Source organism: Mobula hypostoma, chromosome 21, assembly GCF_963921235.1.
Source record: "Mobula hypostoma chromosome 21, sMobHyp1.1, whole genome shotgun sequence".
Taxonomy (NCBI): domain Eukaryota; kingdom Metazoa; phylum Chordata; class Chondrichthyes; order Myliobatiformes; family Myliobatidae; genus Mobula; species Mobula hypostoma.
Genome location: NC_086117.1, coordinates 51,822,326 through 51,846,395, shown reverse-complemented (window position 1 = coordinate 51,846,395; position 24,070 = coordinate 51,822,326). Strand labels below are relative to the sequence as shown.

Below are 24,070 nucleotides of genomic sequence, written 5' to 3'. Positions count from 1 at the left end.
TCCGAAGATGCTGCCTGACATGAGTTCTTCCAGCATTTTGTGTGTGTTTCAGCATCTCTTGTGTTTATTAATCTGGGAGGTTTCTATGTGAATTTTGTTTTAGTCATGGCTGCACAGAAAATTGGTTAGAATACTACATTTTGTCACATGCTGTATAGAAATGTTCTTACTGTTAAACCTACATTAATTTTATATTTTTGTATCTCTAGAGAACATTACAGAACCCAATGACATGAGGGAGACCAACTTACTCATGCCCAAAATGCTGGAGTTCGGCATGCTGAATGGACACTCTTTGTTGATGTTATATCAAATCTTAACACAGGTGAATCAAAGAAACCATTGAAGGATTGGTGGAATGTTATTAGAAATCTTCCCTATGGCCCAAATTCCAGCTCCTTAAATGCTGCTTTTTGATCCTGTTTAATAGCAATTACATAAATGTAGGTAAACATTAAAATCGATGACATAAGTCTGAGCATGACACATTTTGTAATGAAATGACCGAGTATAGCAGTTAATCAATATGATACATGAATTTAACAATTCCATTACTAAAAATATCTTTATAAGAAATTTTAGTTTCCCTTTCAATTGAAATTTCTGAAGTCCTGGGTAATGTTTTAACATACAATTTTTAATAGTCATTGGATTTTACCAAAGATTCAGAGATTCTAAATACACTTATTATCAGAGTATGCATGCAGGAGAACAACCCTGAGATTCATCTTCCCACAGATGGCCGCAAAACCAAGAACACCATGGAACCCCGTTCAAAGAAAACATCAAATATCCAATGTGCAAAAAAAAAGAAAAAATCACGCAAATGGCAAAAAACAAGTGAATATAAAGCATCAAACTACAAAGTCATTGAAACAGTCGAGGAGTATTCAGTTTAGTTCAACTCAGTTCAACGTAGGGCTGTGTTGTTTGTCGGCTGCAGGCCACAGCCAATCCACCCCGATCAAAATAGTGATAAAAGGAAGGAGTAACCAGAAACGCATCATGTCATGAACTACAGTCCAATCCACAAACCGTATTTATTAAACCTTACCCAGGACTCAAGACTCCATATCTTTAAGTACCTTCTCTTCAGATTTTCTTGACATCCTGCAGTATATCTGAAGAGATTAAACTTTGATGTGTATTTTTTTTTTCCATTTCAGCATTTAGACAAAATTTTCAACAATTGTACAGTTCTTTGTGAGAGGTTATTGAATTTCTCAGCATGTAGTTTGTGCCTCCCCAACTTGCCACCCTGTTTCTTTTTGTTTAAATTACTATTAAAATTGAGATTGAATTTTTGACTTTTTCAGGCAATAAAGTGCATCAACCAAGGAAACTCTGATAATCTGGAACATTCAGGAGTAGCAAATTTTACAAACTACTCCAACACATTTTTAGAATCATGTTTAAATGTTACATAGTATTATAAATAAAATTTGAAGTCCGCCAGTGAAATTTAAAGGGAGCACAGGAATATTGATCCTGGTCAGTTTAAAGGGGTCGTGGGAATTGGAGTACTGCTGGGTGAAGGAACACGGGAAGGTCTGGGTTTTAGGGAGAAGTTCTTCAGGCTAGGTCTTTATTCTTTGGAACATAGGAGAATGAGGGGAGATCTTACAGAAATGTTTAAAATTATCAGGGGCACAGATAAGGTGGTTGTTAACAATCTATTCTCCAGTGTAAGGGAGTCCAAAATATACATTTGCATAGATTTAGCGTGAGCTGAGAAAGATTTAAAGGGGATCTGTGGGGTAACTTTTTCATGCAGAGGGTTTGTGTACAAACTATATGGAATGAGCGGCCAGAGGAAGGGAGTGAGGCAGGTACAATAGTAGCATTTAAGAAGCATTTAAATAGGGCTTAGAGGGATATGGGTCTTTCTGGGTGGGCACCATGATCAGCATGGAGTGGTTGGGCTGAAAGATCTGTATCTGTGTTACATTGCTCCATGACTTTAACTGGTGATTCAGATGCAGAACTGTTGCTGTTTCCAAATGGTTGAATAACAAAGTTTTAATATCCTAATTTTATATACTTACCTTGGCTATTTTGTTACTTCCTGTCCAGTCTCTAAACTCAGCCCTTCTTGCTTGATATCACCTACAAAGATGTTTTTTCAATGCTCTCTGCTCCTTCTGTGAACCTACTAAACATATTTTTATATAGAAACATAGAAAACCTACAGCACAATACAGGCCCTTTGGCCCACCATGCTGTGCTGAACATATACTTATCTAGAAATTACCTAGGGTTACCCATAGCCCTCTATTTTTCTAAGCTCCATGTACCTATTCAGGAGTCTCTTAAAAGACCCTATCGTATCCACCTCCACCACCGTCGCCAGTACCCCATTCCACACACTCACCACTCCCTGCTTAAAAAAACTTATGCCTGCCATCTCTTCTGTACCTACTTCCAAGCACCTTAAAACTGTGCCCTCTGGTGTTAGCCTGGGAGAAAGCCTCTGACTATCCATACGGTCAATGCCTGTCATCTTATACACCTCTATCACGTCACCTCTCATCCTCCGCTGCTCCAAGGAGAAAAGGCCGAGTTCACTCAACCTATTCTCATAAGGCACGCTCCCCAATCCAGGCAACATCCTCGTAGATCTCCTCTGCACCCTTTCTATAGTTTCCACATCCTTCCTATAGTGAGGTGACCAGAAATTGAGCACAGTACTCCCAAGTGGGATCTGACCAGGGTCCTATATAGCTGTAACATTACCTCTCGGCTCTGAAGCTCAATCCCACGGTTGATAAAGGCCAATGCACCATGCAGCAGCTTTGAGTGTCCTATGAACTTGGACTCCAAGATCCCTCTGATCACACTGCCAAGAGTTATACCATTAATACAATATTCTGCTATCATATTTGAGCTACTAAAATGAACCACCTCACACTTACCTGAGTTGAACTCCATCTGCCACTTCTCAGCCCTGTTTTGCATCCTATCAATGTCCTGCTGTAATCTCTGACAGCCCTTCACACTATCCACAATATCCCCAACCTTTGTGTCATCAGTAAATTTACGAACCCATCCCTCCACTTCCTCATCCAGGTCATTTATAAAAATCACAAAGAGAAGGGGTCCCAGAACAGATCCTTGAGGCACACCACTGGTCACCGACCTCCATGCAGAATATGACCATTTACAACCACTCTTTACCTTCCATGGGCAAGCCAATTCTGAATCCACAAAGCAAGGTCCTCTTGGATCCCATGCCTCCTTACTTTCTCAATAAGTCTTGCATGGGGTACCTAATCAAATGCCTTGCTGATATACATCATATCTACTGCTCTAACTTCATCAATGTGTTTAGTCACATCCTCAAAAAATTCAGTTAGGCTCATAAGGCACGACCTGCCTTTGACAAGGCCATGCTGACTATTCCTAATCATATTATGCCTGTCCAAATGTTCATAAGTCTTGCCTCTCAGGATCTTTTCCATCAGCTTACCAACCACTGAAGTATGACTCACTGCTCTATAATTTCCTGGGCTATCTCTACTCTCTTTCTTGAATAATGGAACAATATCTGCAACTCTCCAATCCTCTGGAACCTCTCCCGTCCCCATTGATGCAAAGATCATTGCCAGAGGCTCAGCAATCTCCTCCCTCACCTCCTACAGTAGCCTGGGGTACATCTCGTCCAGTCCCGGTGACTTATCCAACTTGATGCTTTCCAAAAGCTCTAGCACATCCTCTTTCTTAACATCTATATGCTCAAGCTTTTCAGTCCACTGTAAGTCATCCCTACAATTGCCAAGTTCCTTTTCTGTAGTGAATATTGAAGCAAAGTATTCGTTACGTACCTCTGCTGTCTCCTCCAGTTCCAGATACACTTTTCCACTGTCACACTCTCACGTCTTATCCTCTTGCTCTTCACATACTTGTAGAATGCCTTGGGGTTTTCCTTAATCCTACTCGCTAAGTCCTTTTCGTGGCCCCTCCTGCCTCTCCTGAAAAGAGGATGCTGTCCAAGTTGCATGCCATCTTGGACAATGTCACCCATCCACTACATAATGTACTGGTTGGGCACAGGAGTGCATTCAGCCAGAGACTCATTCCACCGAGATGCAACACAGAGCGTCATAGGAAGTCATTCCTGCCTGTGGCCATCAAACTTTACAACTCCTCCCTTGGAGGGTCAGATACCCTGAGCCAATAGGCTGGTCCTGGACTTATTTTCCTGGCATAATTTACATATTACTATTTAACTATTTATGGTGTTATTACTATTTATTATTTATGGTGCAACTGTAACGAAAACCAATTTCCCTCGGGATCAATAAAGTATGACTATGACTATGACTATGACTATGTCCTAACTTCTTTCTTAAGCTCCTTCCTGCTAGCCGTATAATCTTCTTGATCTCTATCATTACCTAGATTTTTGAACATTTCGTAAGCTTTTCTTTTCTTCTTGACTAGATTTTCAACAGCCTTTGTACACCACAGTTCCTGTACCCTACCATCCTCTCCTTGTTTCATTGAAACATACTTATGCAGAATGCAATGCAAATATCCCCTGAGCATTTGCCACATTTCTGCAGTGCGTTTCTCTGAGAACATCTGTTTCCAATTTATGCTTCCAAGTTCCTGCCTGATAGCCTCATATTTTCTCTTACTCCAATTAAACGCTTTCCTAACTTGCCTATTCCTATCCCTTTCCAATGCTCTGGTAAAGGAGATAGAATTGAGATCACTATCTCCAAAATGCTCTCCCACTGAGAGACCTGACACCTGACCAGGTTCATTTCCCAATATCAGATCAAGTACAGCCTCTCCTCTTGTAGGCTTTTCTACATATTGTGTCAGGAAATCTTCCTGAACACAGCTAATAGACTCTACCCCATCTAAACCCCTTGCTTTAGAGAGATGCCAATCAATATTTGGGAAATTAAAATCTCCCACCATGACAACTCTGTTATTATTACACTTTTCCAGAATCTGTCTCCCTATCTGCTGCTCAATGTCCCTGTTACTATTGGGTGGTCTATCAAGAAAACAAACACCCAGTAGAGTTATTGACCCCTTCCTGTTTCTGACTTCTACCCACAGAGACTCAGTAGACAATCCCTCCATGACTTCCTCCTTTTCTGCAGCCGTGACACTATCGCTATCACTATACCTACCAAGTATAAACACAAGACATTCTGCAGATGCTGGAAGTCCAAAGCAACACACACAAAATGCTGGATGAACTCAGCAGGTCAGGCAGCATCTATGGAAATGAATAATCAGTGGATGTTTCGGGCCAAGACCTTTCATCAGCACACCAAATGTAGTACTTTGCCTCTAACCCCACTCTCTGCTGTCTATCTTTCCATTCTCACTAAAGATCTGGAGGGTGGATTCAACCAGCTCATGGCCTCTTCAAGTCTGTCTTGGGCCCATGGACTTAATAACGTTTGTGATGCCCTTCCAACTCAGACACACAATTGTGTTCCAGACTGCTTGGGTTCGGCAGACAGAGTCCTAACTAGTTTCCAGCATATTATCCAGGCATACCTGTGTTCCATGTGCTCCCATGGAAATTATCTCAAGTCTTTTGAAAGGTCTCAGAGGCTTACCAGAACCAGAATCAGAATCAGGTTTAATATCACAGGCATACATCATGAAATTTGTTAACTTAGTGGCAGCACTATAATCCAATACATGATAATATAGAGAAAAAGTAAATCAATTTCAGTAAATATATTTAAATAGTGTAAAGGCAGGAATAACATAAAAAGTAGTGAGTAGTGTTCATGGGTTTAATATCCATTTAGATGGTAGAGGGGAAGAAGCTGTTCCAGCTGAGCGTGTTCCTTCAGGCTTCTGTATCTCCTTCCAGACAGTAACAATGAGAAGAGGGCCTGTCCTGGGTGATGGGAGTCCTTAATAACGGACCATAAGACATGGGAGCATTCAGCCCATCAAGTCTGCTCCACCATTCCATTAGGGCTGACCCTGGATCCCACTCAACTCCGTACACCTGGCTTTTCACCATATCCTTTGAGGCCCTGACCAATCAGGAAACTACCAACTTCCACTTTAAATATCCCCATGGACTTGGCCTCCACCACAGTCTGTGGCAGAGCATTCCACAGATTCACTACTCTCTGGCTAAAGAAGTTCCACCTTAGTTCTAGAAAGTTGTCGCCTCAATTTTGAGGCTGTGCCCTCTAGTTCTGGATACCCTCACCATAGGAAACATCGACTCCACATCCACCCTATCTAGTCCTTTCAACATTCAGTAGGTTTCAATGAGATCCCCCCACATTCTTCTAAATTCCAGTGAGTACAGCCTCAAAGTTGTCAAATGCTCCTCATATGTTAACTCCTTCATTCCCTGAATGACCCTTGTGAACCTCCTTTGGACTCTCTGCATTGACAGCACATCCTTTCTGAGAAATGGGGCCCAAAACTGTTAGCAATACTCCAAGTGTGGTCTGACTAGTCTCTTATAAAGCCTCAGCATTATCTCTTTGCTTTTATATTCTATTCCCCTGGAAATAAATGCCAACATTGCATTTGCCGCCTTTGCCACAGACTCAACCTGTAAATTAACCTGGGAGTCTTGCACGCGGGCTCCTAGGTCCCTCTGCACTTCTGATGTTTGAACCTTCTCCACATTTAGATAATAGTCCACATTATTATTCCTTTTACCAAAATGCATTATCATACATTTTCCAACACTGTACTCCATCTGCCACATTTTTGCCCATTCTTCCAATTTATCTAAGTCCTGCTGCAATCACATTGCTTCCTCAGCACTACCTACCCCTCCACCTATCTTCATATCATCTGCAGATTTTGCCACAAAGTCATCAATTCCATTATCTAAAACATTGTCAAACGATGTGAAAAGTAGCGGTCCCAATACTGACCCCTGAGGAACACCACTAGTTACTGGCAGCCAACCAAAAAAGGCCCCTTTTATTCCCACTCACTGCCTCCTGCCTGTCAGCCATTCCTCTATCCATGCCAGCATCTTTCCTGTAACGCCACAGGATTTTATCTTGTTAAACAGCCTCATGTGTGGCACCTTATCAATTGCCTTTTGAAAATCCAAGTATATGACATCCACTGCCTCTTCTTTGTCCACCCTGCTTGCTACTTCCTTGAAGAACTCTAACAGATTTTTCAGACAAGATTTCCCTTAACAGAAGCCGTGCTGACTTTGACATATTTTATAATTAGAACGTTGCCTTTCTGAGGCATGCTCCTTAAAGATATCTTTGATTCTATGAATGCTAAGACCTAAGATGGAGCTGACTAATTTTACAACTTTCTGTAGCTTCTTTTGATCCTGTGCAGTAGCCCCCTTCCCTCCCTCCCCGACACCAGACAGTGATAATGAGAAGAGGGCAGCCCTGAGTAATGGTGTCCTTAATAATGGACGTTGGCTTTCTGAGGCATGGCTCCTTGAAGATGTCTTGGATACTATGGGGGCTAATACCCAAGGTAGACCTGACTAATTTTACAACTTTCTGTAGCTTCTTTTGATCCTGTGCAATAGCCCCCTTCCCTCCCCCCACCCCATACCAGACAGTGATACAGCCTACATCTGTCAAAGTTTTCAAGTGTTTTCAGTGATAAACCAAATCTCATCAAACTCCTAATGAACTATAGGTACTCTCTTGCCTTATAGTTGCATCGATATGTTGGGACCAGGTAAGATCATCAGAGATCTTGACACCCAGGAACTTGAAATTTCTCCCTCTCTCCACTTCTGATCCCTCTGAAGATTGGTTTGTGTTCCCTTTTCTTACCCTTCTGAAGTCCATAATCAGCTCTTTGGTCTTACTGACATTGAGTGCACGGTTGTTGCTGCAACGCCACTCAACTAGCTGGTACATATCGCACCTGTACTCCCTCTCACTCCATCTGAAATTCTACCAACACACATCAAAGTTGCTGGTGAACGCAGCAGGCCAGGCAGCATCTATAGGAAGAGGCGCAGTCGATGTTTCAGGCCGAGACCCTGACGAAGGGTCTCGGCCTGAAATGTCGACTGCGCCTCTTCCTATAGATGCTGTCAGGGTCTCGGCCTGAAACGTCGACTGCGCCTCTTCCTATAGATGCTGCCTGGCCTGCTGCGTTCACCAGCAACTTTGATGTGTGTTGCTTGAATTTCCAGCATCTGCAGAATTCCTGTTGTTTGAAATTCTACCAACTCACTTAGTCATTCATAACTACGTTGCCTGACGCAAAGGCATCTCTTGGACTAATTAGTGCTTTTCACCTGGTGGCTCTGTTTTTCTAACTGATACACTCCACTTATCATTACATCTGACAGTCTGCCACCATTCCCATACATTGGGGCTTGGCCTGTTGAAGTAGTGGCTCTGATATGATACTGTATTTGGAGCTATGGTGCTATGTGCAATAGAATAGTCTTTCCTCTCTGATCTTTTGTTGTTAATTAAGGCACAAGGGATCTGATGTGTTGGTAAACTGGATCCAAAATTGGCCAGCTGATAGAGACAGCAGGTAGTGGTTTCCTGACTGGAAATTTGTAACGTTTGTCACAGGGATTGGTGCTGGAACTTTACTTGTTTGTATATATAAGTGATTTGGATGAGAATTTAGAAGTCATAGATGATAAAGAAGCAGTCTTAAGGATACAGTCGGACATTGATCAGTTGGAAAGTTGGGTGGAGCAGAGGCAGATCCAAATATGAGCAAATCTGCAGACACAAAATGCTGCAGCACACACAAAAATCTGTAGGAACTCAACAGGCCAGGCAGCATCTATGGAAAAGTAAACGGTCGACATTTTGGGCTAAGACCCTTCATTAGTACTGGGAAGGAAGTGAAGGGCAGGAAAAAGCTATCTAGACTGTACCTCTTCCCTCTCTGTCAGTTTCTCCACCTTTGTCACACCTGCTCTCAGGATGAGGCTTTTAATTCCAGACAACTGAGATGTCCTCTTTCTTCAAAGAAAAGGGCTTTCCTTCTTCCACCTTCAACACTGCCCTCACCCACATCTCTTCCATTTTGCACACATCTCCCATCATCCCATCCTCCTATCACCACACCTACCAGCCATTAGCCTCCATACCCAGCACATAATTCTCCATAACTTAAGCCATCTCCAACAGGATCCCACCACCAAGCACACTTTTCCACTCCCCCCCCCAGCCACTTTCCACTTTCTGCAGGGATTACTGCCTATGAGACTCCCTTGTTCACCCGTCCCTCCCCACTGATATCCTTCCTAGTACTTGCTTGCATGGAACAAGTGCCACACCTGCCCCTACATCTCCTCCCTCTCTACCATTCAGGACCACAACAGTCCCTCCAGGTGAGATGACACTTCACCAGCGAGTCTGTTGGGGTCATATACTGTATCCCATACTCCTGGTGTGGCCTCCTGTGTATCCTGATGTGGATTGGGAGACCGCTTTGTCGAGCTCCTTTGCTTCATCCGTCACAAAAAACAGATTTCCTGGTAGTCACCTATTTTAATTCTAGATTCCCATTCGGTCCATGGCTTCCTTTACTGCCACGATGAGGCCACACTCAGGTTGGAAGAGCAGCACCGTGTATGCCTTCCAGGTAGCCTCTAGCCTGATGGCATGAACATTGATTTCTCTAACTCCTCCTCCCCCCTTCACCATTCCCCATTCCTGTTTCCCCCCCTCACCTTATCTCTTTACCTACCCATCACCTCCCTCTGGTACTTCTCTCCCTTCCCTTTCTTCAATGGCCTTCTGTCCTCTCCTATCAGATTCTCTCTTCTCCAATCTCTTTCACCACTTGACTTTCCAGCTGTTTACTTCACCCCCTTCCCTTCTTCCGGTTTCACCTATCACCTACCACCTTGTACTACTTCTTCCTCTCCCCCCACCTTCTTTCTTGTCTTCTCCTCTTCCTCTCAAGTCCTGGTGAAGGAATTCAGCCCAAACTGTTCACTGTTTACTCTTTTCCATAGATGTTTCCTGGCCCATTGAGTACCTCCAGCTTTTAGTGTGTGTTTCAGAGACAGATTCAATTTAATCCAGATAAATGTGAAGAAATGTGTATTGGAGGGTAAATTCTGGAATGACATGTGCAGTAAATGGCAGGGATCTTAAGACTGTTGATATATCTTTTAATCAACATTAATACTGTCGGACTTAGTGAGTTTTGTTGTAATTTTCTGTTTTTATTATTGGAAAGTTGCTTGTGAATTTGCTAGTTGTTAGTTCATAGATTTTTATTTTAACTTGACTAGTAAATGGAGCTGTTGATTGTTTAGTTGATATTTTTGCTAACTAGCAATACTTTAGTTCAATGCATGCATGAAACTGTTGAAGCAAGCATTCTAAGGTGTGACATTTGTCAAATCTGAGATAATCTCAATGTTGCATTTTCTGTTTTTGCAGCTCTTTATGCCACTTCTGGCTCATCACCACAGTAGGGCTGTTGATCCGAGGCAAGGCTCATCCCGTTTCTTAAGTACCGCAATACTTCAGTATGAGAAAATGAGTGTTCCAGACTTGAAAGCAGGAGGCGACTCACCAAATATTCAGTTCATCAGAGATGAGTTCTTAATAACTCTACTAAAATTTGCAAATCAAGTTCAAAGAACCATTCAGCAAGTTGAGGGTCAGTATAATTGAACACTAACCTGCTTCTGTATTTGGACACACAACATGAACCTTGGGGCTGTAGTTATACTCATGGAATTAAAAATAGTATTCTTTGGTTAGAGTAGAAATATTACTGCCAAATTAAGCCTGTCAAATTGTACTCTGGAAGGGGAAAGAGTAATTTATAGGAACACTGTTCTTCATCTCCTTGCCTCTCACTGGAGTTTGACTTTGGTATTAATAATAAGAATGCTTGTTTTTATTTGTCGAGGCATTCAGTTCAAAAGTCAAGAAGTTATGTTGCAACTTTATAAAACTCTGGTTAGGCCACATCTGGAGTATTGCTTACAGTTCTGGTTGCCCCACTTTAAGAAGGATGTTGGGGCTTTGGTGAGGGTGCAGAAGAGGCTTACCAGCATGCTGCCTGGTTTTAGAGAGAATGTACTACCATGAGAGTCTGGATGAATTTGGGTTGTTTCCTCTGGAGTACCAGAGGCTGAGGCTCCCATCATAGATTTTACAAGATTATGAGAGGCATAGATAGAGTGGACAGGGAGTATCTGTTTATCAGGGTAGAAATGTCGAATACCAGAGGGCATGCATTGAAGGTGAGAGAGGGTAGGTTCAAATGGGATATGAGGGGTAAGTTTTTACTCAGAGAGTGGTGGATGCTTAGTATGGTGGTGGATGAAATACACTGGAGGCTTTTAAGAGATGTTTGAATAGGCATATGAATATGAGGAAGATGGAAGGATACGGACATTATGTAGGTAGGAGAGATTAGTGTTGGGTGCTTTTGATTTACTTTTTAGCTGGTTCAGCACCACATTGTGGGTCAAATGGCCTGTTCCTGTGTTGTACTGTTCTGTGTTCTTTAAGGAGAAGGGAACCATTATTTAGATTGTATGTTATATATGCTCAAGGTACAATTAATGTTCTTACCACTGTTACAAATTACTTCATCTGCTGTAATTTGAAATGACTTGAACTACTATCAACATAGAGTGATACGACATGGAAATAGAGTTTCCCGTTTTGTCAAGTTCCATATCTCAGCTGGTCCTATTGCTTACGTTTGGCCCATATTCCTCTAAACCAGGAGTTCCTAACCTGTTTTATGCCACAAACCCCAACCATTAACCAAGGGAACCCTGGCTTTTCTATCAATGTACTTTTTCAAAAGTCTTTTTAAGCATTGTAATTGTACCCGTATCTATCACTTCCTCTGGCAGCTTGTTCCATGTACCCGTCACCTTCTGTGTGGAAAAAGTTGCCCTCAAGTTGGCTTTAAATCTTTCTCCTCTCACCTTAAATCTATGTCCTGTAGTTTTAAACGTCCTTACCCTGGGAAAACTCCTGTGACCATACACTTGTCTATGCCCCTTGTGATTTTATATATGTACCACTCTAAGCTCACCTCTCAGTCTTTTATACTCGAAGGATAAAAGTACTAGCCTGTCTAGTCTCTCCTTTAACTCAAGCCCTCCAGTCTCATAACGTTCTTGTGAATCTTTTCAGCACCCTTTCCAGCTTAATCAAATACTTCCTATAGCTGGGTGGCCGGAAATGCCTCAGCATTGTCTTGTACATCTGTAACATGAATGTCAATACTCAATGTCAGCAAGACTGAGGAACTGGTTATTGGCCTCAGGTGGAGGAAACCGGAGGCCCATGAACCAGTCTTCACTGGAGGTTGAAAGGTGGAGAAGGTCGGCTTTAAAACCCACGATGTTGTTATTTTGGAGGACCTGTCCTAGGCTCAGTACGTATCTGTATGGTAGCACATCTATTTCTTTCGGAGTTTGCAAAGATTCAGCGTGATATCTAAAACCTTGACAAACTTAAATAGATGTGTGGTGGAGAGTATATTGACTGGCTGCATCGTTGCCTGGTATGGAAACACCAATACCCTTGAACGGAAAATCCTACAAAAAGTAGTGGATGTGGCCCAGTCCATCATGGGTAAAGCCCACCCCGCCATTGGGCACATCTACGTGAAGCATTGACGCAGGAAAGCAGCATCTACCATCGGGGCCCCCACTACCCAGGACATGCTCTCTTCTGGCTGCTGCCATTAGAAAGAAGGTACAGGAGCCTCAGGACTCACCCGGCCAGGTTTAACATCAGTTATTACCCCTCAACTATCAGGCTTCTGAACCGGGGGGGATAACTTTACTCAACTTCACTTGCCCCATCATTGAAGTTCCCACAAGACGTACTTTCAAGGACTCTTCATCTCATGTTCTCAATTTTTATTGCTTATTTATTTATATCATTATTTCTTTCTTTTTGTGTTTGCATAATCTGTTGTCTTTTGCACACTGGTTGAACTCCCATACTGGTGTGGTCTTCCATTGATTCTGTTATGGTGGTTATTCTATTATGGACTTATTCAGTATGCTTGCAAGAAAGTGAACCTTAGGGTTATATATGGTGACACACATGTGCTATGATAAATTTACTTTGGGGCCGTCTGGTGGCGCAATGATATCAGTGCTGGACCCGGGAGCAGAGGTTCCCGGGTTCAAAACCAGTCGGGTCCACCCCCGAGCACGCTTTCCATCCGTGCCGGGTTGAGTGTCGAGACGCAACTCGACCTCATAAAACAAAGGGAAAATACTGCGAAAATGTCTGTGTTGAGGAGTGGCGTGCCACACAGTCTCTCTGTCTCACTCCGCGCCTTGGAAAAAGCCATGAAAAAATCCATCATCACGGGCACGCAGACGCACAGACTCACACGCACGCAGGCACACACCAAATAAAATTACTTTGAACTTTAACATGACATCCTATCCCATGAATTCAATATTCTGATTGCTGAATGGAACTGTGCCAACCCCCGTTCTTCAACATCTTGTCTACCTGTATTCTACTTTCAGGGAACTATATATTTGTATTTGTCGATGCACTAAATCCCTCTGTTCTGTAGTCTCCACAGGCCCTATTGTTTACTGTGTAAGTCCTTGCCCTGGTTTAACTTCCCAAAATACAACACTTCACACTTGTCTGAATTCTCTTTGCCATTCCTTTGGCCACTTCCCCAATTGATCTAATTCCTGCTGCAAAGTTAGATAACTTTCTTCACAGTCTATCATACCGCTGATTTTGTCTACTAACTCTGCCAGCTACCTTCTCATCCAGATCATTAACGTACATGATAAACAACAGTGGGCATATGCAATCAATCAGTTTCCGTGACATACTGCATATTTCTGTCCTTCAATCTGAAAACAGCTCTGACTCCTTCCACTAAGCCAATTTTGTATCCGTTTGGCAGGAAGGAGTCAAAGGGTGATGGGGCTGTTTTCAGATTCCTGAATCACAAGTAATCTAATCAGGATCAGCCTTCTATGTGGGGCTTTGTCAGCCACCTTTCCTTTATCAATCCTCTTGGTCATTCCTTAAAAAAAACAGTAGGATTTGTGAGATACAGTTTCTCATTCACGTGCCATGCTGACTATCCCTAATCATTTCCTCTGCTGGTAGAACCTGTCTCCTAATTCCCTCCAGTAGCTTTACTACCACTGATGTTAAGTTCACCTAGCTTTTCCTTGCAGCCCTTAACAGTGGGAGCACAGGGAGATCATTGATATTTCATTAAGACTCTACACCAGGACTGTTAGTGTAGAGATGACAAGTGACATTGGTCAGGTCTGACACAGGCATAAAGGAGACAAATTACCTAAAGGAAGACATGGAAGAGTCAAATCAGGAAGCACTTCTTCAAACAAGGGATGGGGGAAGTTTGGGGTACTTTCACCAGGCAACTACAGGATCAATTGAGAACTAAGAGCCTGAGGTGTTGGTGTTGGTTGGTGTTCTTTTGAGTTAGTGTGGGGAATAAAGGGAGGGTGCACAAAATGCGGTGTTTAGCACTGAGATCAGAGCTGAAATTCTCTCCATGGCTTTTAACTGAGTTACTGAGGGCTTGTGATAACCTTTCACTTGCAGCGAAATCAGAATCAGGTTTATTATCACTGACATATCTCATGTGTCATGAAATTTGTTGTTTTGTGGCAGCAATACAGTGGAATACATACAGTAAAGTATACTATAAATTACAATATATTATTGAATCATTCAGTTTCTATCTTCAGGTTCCTGTAACTCCTCCCAGACAATAGTAATGAGAAGAGGGCATATCCCAGTTGGAATTGGTCCTTAACGATGAATGATACCTTCCTGAGTCATCGCCTCTTGAAGATGACTTGAAGGTAGGGAGGGTTGTGCCTGTGATGGAACTGGCTGAGTTTACAACCCTCTACAGCTCCTTGCAATCCTGTGCCTTGGATTATTCATAACCGGGCTGTGATACAATGAATCAAATGCTCTCCACTGTACATCTGTAGAAATTTGAAGGGTTTTTTTGGTGACATACCAGATCTCAAACTCCTAACAAAGTAGAGTCACTGGTTTGCTTCTTTGTGATTGAGTCAATATGTTGGGCCAAGGACAGATCCTCTGAGATATATACATCCAGGAACTTAAACCAGTTAACCCTGTCCATTGCTGACCCATGAGTGTATGTTCTCCCAACCTCTTCTTCCTGAAGTCCACAATCACTTTCTTATTCTTGCTGATGTTGAATGCGAGATCGATGTTGTGACACCACTCAACCTGCCGATATATCTCAAATTAGTTGTGGTTAATGTAATAAATGCTTCCCATAGCCCATCAGTTTGCCCCTGAACTAAGAGTTTAGTGTATAATAAAGCACTGAGCAGAGAGATACTGATGCCTTTTCTATTTTGAGTAGAATTTGTATTTGTGGTACAAACCTAGATCTTATGCCAACCAAGCAAATATTTCTCCTTCATTAGTACTGACCCAATTTCTCCCTCCATAGATGCTGCCTGACCTGCACAGTATTTCCAGCATCTCCAGAGTTTGCTTTTGAAATGTTTACCTTTTCTTTTCGCCAGGTGAAATCAAACTTGAGATGCCTCCAATTGACCTTGATGCAGATTTGGACCAATTTGCTTTTGATCCAATTATAAGGGAAATGCTAGAACAGAGTATCATGAACTGGCAGGTGCAAATCACTACAGCTCTTGAAGAGCAGCTGACAAGGACACCCCAGGTACCTTCAGTTACCATCCAAGTTCATCTTAATATTGCTGGAAGGTTTTAAATGAACACTTATGAAATCATAAAACTCTTTTTATAACACTGTCTGGTTCTATTGCTAGACATCCCTTGTCATCAGTCTGTTCTGTAGATTCCAACAGTGGTGTTATTAATATTCTCTCACAAATCTCACCTTTTGGTACAATTCTTTTCCAGAGATACTCATGTTTATTTGGTATCATGTCATCTCTTTTTAGTCTGTTTTCTTTGTCCTTCTCTCTGACATCAGTAGTGGGTAAGTTACTGGTGAGGATCCTGAAGGACAGGATCGATCAACATTTGGATAGGTGAAGTCTAATTGGGGTAGTCAGATGGATTTGTGCATGGGAAATTATATCTGACAAATCTTGTAAGAATTTTTCAAAGAGGGTAACCAAAAGATAGAGGAGGGTAGCACAGTGGACGACAGCAAGGCTTTTGACTTTATCCTGGCAGTTTGGAAATATAGATCATATGGGATTCAGGAAGAGGTAGCTAGTTGGATTCATAATTGGCTCAATGGTAAGAAGCTGAGAGGGATGCTTGAAGGTTGTTTCTCAGACTCAGGTTTATATGTGCTGAGTGCTGTGCTTCAGGGGTTGGTGTTGGAACCTTCATCAATCGTTACTTATATAAGCACGGTAGGGTAGTGGTTAGCATAACACTTTATAGTACCAGTGACCCAGGTTCAGTTCCTGTCACTGCCTGTAAGGAGTTTGTATATTCTCCCCAAGATGGCATGGGTTTCCTCCTGGTGCTCTGGTTTCCTTGCACAGTCCAAAGATGTACTGGTTGGTAAGTTAATTGGTCGTTGTAAGTTGTCCTGTGATTAGGCTAGGGTTAAATTGGGAGTTGCTGGTGGTGCAGCGCGAAGGGACGGAAAGGCGTGTTCTGTGCTGCATCTCAATAAGTAAATACATTGAATTATTTGTGGATGAAACTCAAATTAGTGGTATTGTAAACAATGAAGAAAGATTACCTGGAGATCTTAATCATTCGAGGACTGGCAAATGGCTTTCAATTCAGATAAATGTGAAGTATTGTATTTTGGGAAGTCAAACCAGAGTAGAACTTTCCAGTGAATGGTTGGATCCTGAGGAGTGTTACGGAACAGAGGGACCTAGGAGTATAAGTACATAGTTCACTGAAAGTGGTTTCACTGTAGACAGGATGATAAAAAGACACTTGGCATGCTAGCCTTCATCAGTTAGAGCACTGAGTACAGGAGCTGGGACATTATGTTGCAGTTGTGCAACTTTGGTAAGACCAGGGACCATGTGCAGAGAGATTGGTTTAGTTTAATTGGCATGTTGGATGGCATTGACATTGTGGGCTGAAGGGCCTGTTCCTCTCTTGTACTGTCCTGTGAAAGCCAATGTGTAGTTACAGCAGATGATTAAGAGGACAGACGATTATGGAAATAAAGAAGCCTTATTTGCAAATGTATAGGGCCTAAGTAAGAGAACACCACAAATATCTTGTGTAGTTTTGGTCAACTAACCAAAGAAAGAAAGTAGAGGGAATGCAGCAAAATTTTGCAGGATTGGGTTCAGACATGGGGCGGCGGCGGGGGGTGGGGGGGGAGAAACGACAAATGGTCGACTTCTGCTCTCATGTTTTAACCACAGTCTGTGTTAACATACAGTATTAATACCAATACTTCCTGCACTGTATTTGTACTCTCTGCTGTTGATGTTAACTTCTTCAGCACCCCCACTGTGAAGCATTACGTTCCCCACACTCAATGTTGGCCATGTACTCTCCTCTGTCACTATATAGTTACAAGAATTCCTTTGTGGCGTAAGCAACATTTTCTAATCATTAAATGCAGTAACAAGTAATGATTGATGATTATAAAGACCTTTAGCTTGGTAATGTTAAAGACAGATAATTTTGTAAATTACGCATGCTGCCATATGGTTCTATCTTCAGTGGTTTGATTACTTTTACTCTGTGCGAAGTGCAAGTTCTGATATTATCTTGTGAAGATAAAGTGGAAAAAAAATGCTGTTTTATCTAAACACTTCCTTAGGGCAATGGTCCGCTGGCTGAAATAGATTTCTGGCGCGAACGTAATGCTACTCTCAGTGCTCTAAGTGAACAGCTCAAACTGCCTGTGGTGAAGCGGATTGTCAACTTTGTAGGCAAATCTGACCAGAGTTTAATCCAGAACTTCAATTTAATCATTGCTGATCTCACCAAGTACCATGTGGAAGCTGCAGACAATGTCAGGTTCCTTTCAACACTGGAACGGCATTTTAAGGTAAAGGGAAAATAAGGTTTTTGTACATCAAGTAGACACCTGACTCAGTTGATAATAAAGCTGTAAAAATGACTGTACCAAAGACTCACGATAAATAAAGAACAGAAGTATTTCTTCCTGTGAGAACACATGTGCAAGACTCTTCTGCAGGACCAATGGTAAAACTTCACTTGGTCTCCTTGTTCATCAAGAATCTGCAACAGTTGTTTGGACAGTTTTGGCATTTGTTGAGCTGAACTGACTCTAGCTCTCCACTTAGAACATAGAACAGTGCAGCACAGGACCGGGCCCTTGGTCCATGATGTTGTCCAAACTTATACAACTTCTCCTCTTAGCTAATATTCTCTAATTTAGGCAATATTCTGGTGAATCTCTAAAGCCCTCTCCTGTAAAGCATTGACCATAAATGTGCACAGTATTCCAAATATGACCTAACCAATATTTTAATATTTGTGCATCAGAACTCTGTCCTTCATCACTAACTCGTGAAACCAGTCATGGACAATGGTAGAGGCAAAACACTTGAATAAATAGCTCCATCCACCCAAGGATCTGAATGCCACTGTGGTCTGATATTGATTTGTTGGGTGTAAAGGCCATAAGACAGGAGAAGAATTCGGTCATTCAGGCCAATATTCACCATTTAATAAAGGAAAGAATGGCCTTTATAATTGCATGTATTTGGACAACAAATGGTGACGCTAGAACTTCCATTTATCTAGCACCTAACAAATCAATGCTCTATATTTTGCCCATCTCCAAAGAATATAGATTTATTTCTTTGGAATTTAGAAAAATGAAGTATGATGTTATTAAGGAGATAGAAAATGCATGTCAAAATAGCGATGTTACAATAGTCATGGGGGCTTCAATATCCAGGTAGATTGGGAAAATCACAGATTGGTGCTGGATTCCAGGAGAAGGAATTTCCAGAGTGCCTATGGGATGGCTTTTTAAAGCAGCTCATGGTTGAGCCCATCAGGGGATCAACTATTTTGGATTGGGTGTTGTGCAATGAACTGGATTTGATCAGTGAGCTTAAAGTAAAAGAGCCTTTAGGGGCAAATGATGGTAATATGAGCAAATTCACCCTGAAATTTGAGAAGGTGAAGCTAAAATTGGATGTATCAGTCAGTCTCAGTCTCAGTCTCCCTTTCTCTCCCCCTCCCTCCCTCTCCCCTCTCTCTCTCTCTCTCTCTCTCTCTCCCTTGTTCTCAATCCCAAAAGATGATGATGGTTCCTTTCAGTCAGTTAGTGGGGTGGGACACCCCACTCCTCAGAAAGGAACAGCGTGTGCATGAATGGATTTCAGGTGAGTAGGGGGTTGCACAGGTCCGGACCCACCCTCTCGACATCCCCTCCCTGATCCAGCGGCATGGTGGGGTCCAAGACGGCTGGGGGAAGTTCTGTTGCAGTGAATGGCCAGACCAAGCTTCGATGCAAGGGATGTCCTTTCCGCACTTCACGGCACGTTTGCTAGATGGCCGTTGACCCTACGAGAGGGTTCATCCGCCCTTTGACAGGTGTTGTTTTTCGTCCTGCAGGCTGTCTAGCCACCCTCCTCACCAGGCAAGCCCGGTGGGGGAGCCGGTTTAGTCGCCGACCACCCAACCATGCAACAGGTAGTACCGGGTTACGTGGTACCAGTAGCACTCAGACCAGTGACCTGACCAGTAGTGTGATGTATCAGTATTACAGTGGAGTAAAAGGAAATACAGGGGCATGGGAGAGGAGTTGGCCAGAATTGATTGGAAAAGAATATGGGCAAGGATGATGGTAGAACAGCAACAGCTGGAATTTTGGGAAGCAATTCAGAAGGCACAGCATATATTGACATCGCAAAGAGGAAGAAGTATTCTAAAGGAAAGATGACACAATTGTGGCTAACGAGAGAAGTCAATGTCAACATAAAAGCCAAAGGGAGGGCTTATAACAGAGCAAAATTTAGTGGGAAGTTAGAGGATTGTGAAGAACCAACAGAAGGCAACTAAAAAAAGTCATTAAAAAGGTAAAGATGAAATACAAAAGTAAGCTAGCCAGTAACATTTAAGAGGATAACCAAAGTTTCTTCAGATACATCAAGTGTAAGAGCGAGGTGGGATTGGATATCGGACTGCTGGAAAATGATGCTGAAGAGGTAGTAATGGGGAACAAGGAAATGGCGGATGAACTGTATAAGTATTTTGCATCAATCTTCACTGTGGAAGACACTAACAGGATGCTGGAAGTTCGAGAGTGTCAGGGGTAATGAAGTGTGTGAAATTACTTTAACTAGAGAGAAGGTTCTTGGGAAATTGAAAGGTTTGAAGGTAGATAAGTCACCTGGACCAGATGTTGTACACTCCAGTGTTCTGAAAGAGGTGGTTGAAGAGATTGTGGAGACATTAGTAATGATCTTTCAAGAATCACTAGATTCTGGAATGGTTCTGGAAGACTGGAAAATTTCAAATGTTACTCCACTCTTCAAGAGGGGAGAGAAGCAGAAGAAAGGAAAGTATAGGCCAGTTAGTCTGACCTCAGTGGTTGGGAAGAGTTGGAGTTGATTGTTAAGGATGTGTTTTTGGGGTATTTGGATGCACATGATAAAATAGGCTGTAGTCAGCTTGGTTTTCTCAAGGGAAAATCTTGCCTACAGATCTGTTGGAATTCTTTGAAGAAGTAACAAGCAGGATAGACAAAAGAGAATCAGTTGATGTTTTGTACTTGGATTTTCAGAAGACCTTCGACAAAGTGGCATATATGAGGTTGTTTAACAAGCTGCGAGCCCATGGTATTACAGGAAAGATTCTAGCATGGATAAAACAGTGGCTGATTGGCAGGAGGCAAAGAGTGGGAATAAAGAGAGCCTTTTTTGTCTGGCTGCTGGTGACTAGTTGTGTTCCACAGCAGTCTATGTTGGGACTGATTCTTTTCATGTTATATGTACATGATTTGGATGGTGGAATTGATGGTTTTGTTGCAAAGTTTGCAGACAATTTGAAGACAGGTGGAGGAGCAGGTAGTTTCGAGGAAGTAGAAAGGCTACAGAAGGATTTAGATTAGGAGAATAGGCAAAGAAATGGCAAATGCAATACAGCGTCGGGAAGTATATGATCATGCACTTTGATAGAAAAATGAAAGGATTGACTATTTTCTAAATGGAGGAAAAATACAAAAAACTGAGACGCAAGGGGACTTGGGAGTCCTTGTGCAGGATTCCTGAAAGGTTAATTTGCAGATTGAGTCTGTGGTGAGGAAGGTAAATGTAATATTAGCATTCATTTCAAGAGAACTAGAACATAAAAGCAAGGGTATAATGTTGATACATTATAAAGCACTAGTGAGGCCTTACTTGTAGTAGTGTGAGCAGCTTTGGGTCCCTTATCTTAGAAAGGATGTGCTGAAACTGGAGAGGGTTCAAAGGAGGTTCACGAAAATGATTCCAGGATTGAATGGTATGTCATATGAAGAGTGTTTGATGGCTCTGGTCCAGTATTCACTGGAATTCAGAAGAATGAGGGGTGGCCTCATTGAAACTTATCGAATGGTGAAAGGCCATGAAAGTGTGGATGTGGAGAGGATGTTTCTTCTGGTGGAAGAGTCTAGGACCAAAGGATACAGCTTCAGAATAGAGAGGCATCCTTTTAGAACAGAGATGAGGAGAAATTTCTTTAGCCAGAAAGTGGTGAATCTGTGGAATTCTTTGCCACAGGCAGCTGTGGAGGCCAAGTCTATATGTATGTTTAAGGCAGTGATTGATAGATTCTTGATTGGTCAGGGTATGAAGGGATACAGGGAGAAGGCAAGAAATTGAGACTGAGAGGAAAATTGGATCAGCCATGATGAAATGGTGGTGCAGGCTCGATGGGCCAAATGGCCTAATTCTCCTCCTATATCTTATATTCTTAGTAAAACATAGAAGATCTTGGGGCATTGCAAGGAAGATATTGAGTTGTTTCCACTAGTGGGAAAATCTTGAACAAGAGGACACAGTTACAAGATTAGGAGGTAGTCATTTAAAAATGAGGTGCATGGGAACTTCTTGCAGAAGGTGTTATATTTCTGGAATGCCCAAAGATTCTTTTCATTCTTTATTGGAGTCATGCAGCATAGAAACAGGTCCGCTGACCCAAATTGTCTTTGCTACTGTTTCTAATTCTTTCATCTGTTTTCAATTTTAGCATCCTCCCTGGAACGGCATGGTAGCGAAGTGGTTAGCACAGTGCTTTCCAGTATAGCAGACCCAGATTCAATTCTCACCACTGTCTGAAAGGAGTTCGTATGTTCTCCCCGTGACTGTGTGGTTTTTCTCTGGGTGCTCTGGTTGCTTCCCACAGTCCAAAGATGTAATGGTTGGTAGGTTAATTGGTCGTTGTAAATTGTCCCATGATTAGGCCTCGATTAAATCGGGGTTGTTGGGGGTGAGGTTCGAAGGGCTAGGAGGCCTATTCCATGCTGTACCTCAGTAAATAAAAAAAGTCATGTGCCGTATTCAGCGAGTAATGTTCAGTTTTATTTTCTTGTTTACAAAATGAAGACTTTTAACATGTATCCCTGTGTATTAGAATCTTTCACAAGGAACAAGATTTCAAGTTGTCTTGGATACAATCCCTTCCATGATGAATGCCTTAAGGATGGTTTGGATTATTTCTCGCCATTACAACAAAGATGAACGAATGGTGCCCCTTATGGAGAGGATTGCATGGGAGATTTCAGAGAGAGTTTGCAAAGTTATCAACGTACGGAAATTATTTAAGTATGTGCTATCAGTTGATTTTGAACTTCCTACTTATTTGTCAGGTGGTGGGGTGGAGATGCGTCTCTATCAAGGAGGTGTAAGGCATTCATTCCCTCTGCTAGCGTGCAGGTCAGGTCACCCTTGGGGAAGGTGTAGCACCTGCTTAGCACCCCCCCCCGAAGCCACGAGAACAGGTGGGGGATGGTCATATGAGCAGCTGGTGCATATCACAAGCCATGGTTAGGGTTAAGGTTACTCTGAAGAGTATTGACAATGGCTGGGATCACCCATCTTGTGAAGACACTGCCCAGAAGAAGGCAATGTTAAACTACTTCTGTAGAAAAATCTGCCAAGAACAGTCACGATCATGGAAAGACCTTGATCTCCTACATGATACGATATGGCATATAATGATGATGATGACTTATTTGTAGAAACACCTATTCATACTTATTGAATAGATGCCTGACTGTGCCCCTGTCTCAGCTCGTGCTGCTGAAACTAACAGTCATGCTTTTTCCCCTGCTGAATCGATGATTCCTGCTTGTTCCTAATTGGAATTCTTCATTCTGTCCTCTAAAAGGAAAGAGAACCAAGCACTAGCCAACTCCGGACACTCTTTAAGCAATGCCACATTATTAAACTGTCCTTTTATCAGTACCAATTCCTGCACGGTTTCACTGCTTCAAATCACAGTAATCACCAGCTCTACTACACTCATTATGGTTTAAAACTCTTTCACTTTTTTCAACACTACTCCTTTCACTCCACTTAAAGACCTCTGTGCTCTCCAGTTCTGGCCTCTTGATTTTCCCTGGACTTAATTGATCTGCTGTTGCTGATCATGACAGTGGTACCCAAAGTTTGCATCTCCTTCCCTAAAACTTTCTACCTTGCCACTTAATTTCCTTTCCTTTTCCATCTCTTTTGTCCAAGGTTTTGATCATCTGCCCTCGCACTTATTTTTTATTTTATTTGTTGAAATACAGCACGAAATTGGTTCTTCCAGCCCTTCGAACCACCCTGCCCAGCAGTTCCCCAATTTTAACCCTAGCCTAATCACAGAACAATTTACAATGACCAACTAATCTCCTAACTGGTATGTCTTTAGGCTGTGGGAGGAAACCGCAGGACCCAGATGAAACCCATATGGTCATGGGGAAAACGTACAAACTTTTTACAGGCAGCGACTATGCTACCATGCCACACTTTGTGGTTTGGCATCAATTTTTTGCTAATAATGCACTTGTGGAAAAAATTTTGAGATGCTTCTGCAACTTTAAAGGTGCTATTTAAATGCAAAGAGATCGTAAACCAGTGGGTTGTTGTTATGTCTCCCGCCTGCTGTGAAAATGGGGGACACCTCCCTCTCCCTTGCCAGGGAGAGAGAGAACCTGTGATTTGTGGAATTTT

General features: G+C 42.3%; 1 protein-coding gene across 1 annotated transcript in view; it reads left to right on the top strand.

The window, feature by feature from the left end:
• dnah10 (dynein axonemal heavy chain 10) overlaps positions 1-24,070 on the top strand; it is a 281,471-nt gene that overhangs the window by 17,930 nt on the left and 239,471 nt on the right. Inside the window, exons 5-9 of the mRNA XM_063073994.1 lie at positions 210-325; positions 10,365-10,587; positions 15,494-15,651; positions 17,710-17,940; positions 22,485-22,675. Of these exons, the coding sequence (XP_062930064.1) occupies positions 210-325; positions 10,365-10,587; positions 15,494-15,651; positions 17,710-17,940; positions 22,485-22,675 (919 nt within the window). The remainder of the gene's footprint in view (positions 1-209; positions 326-10,364; positions 10,588-15,493; positions 15,652-17,709; positions 17,941-22,484; positions 22,676-24,070) is intronic.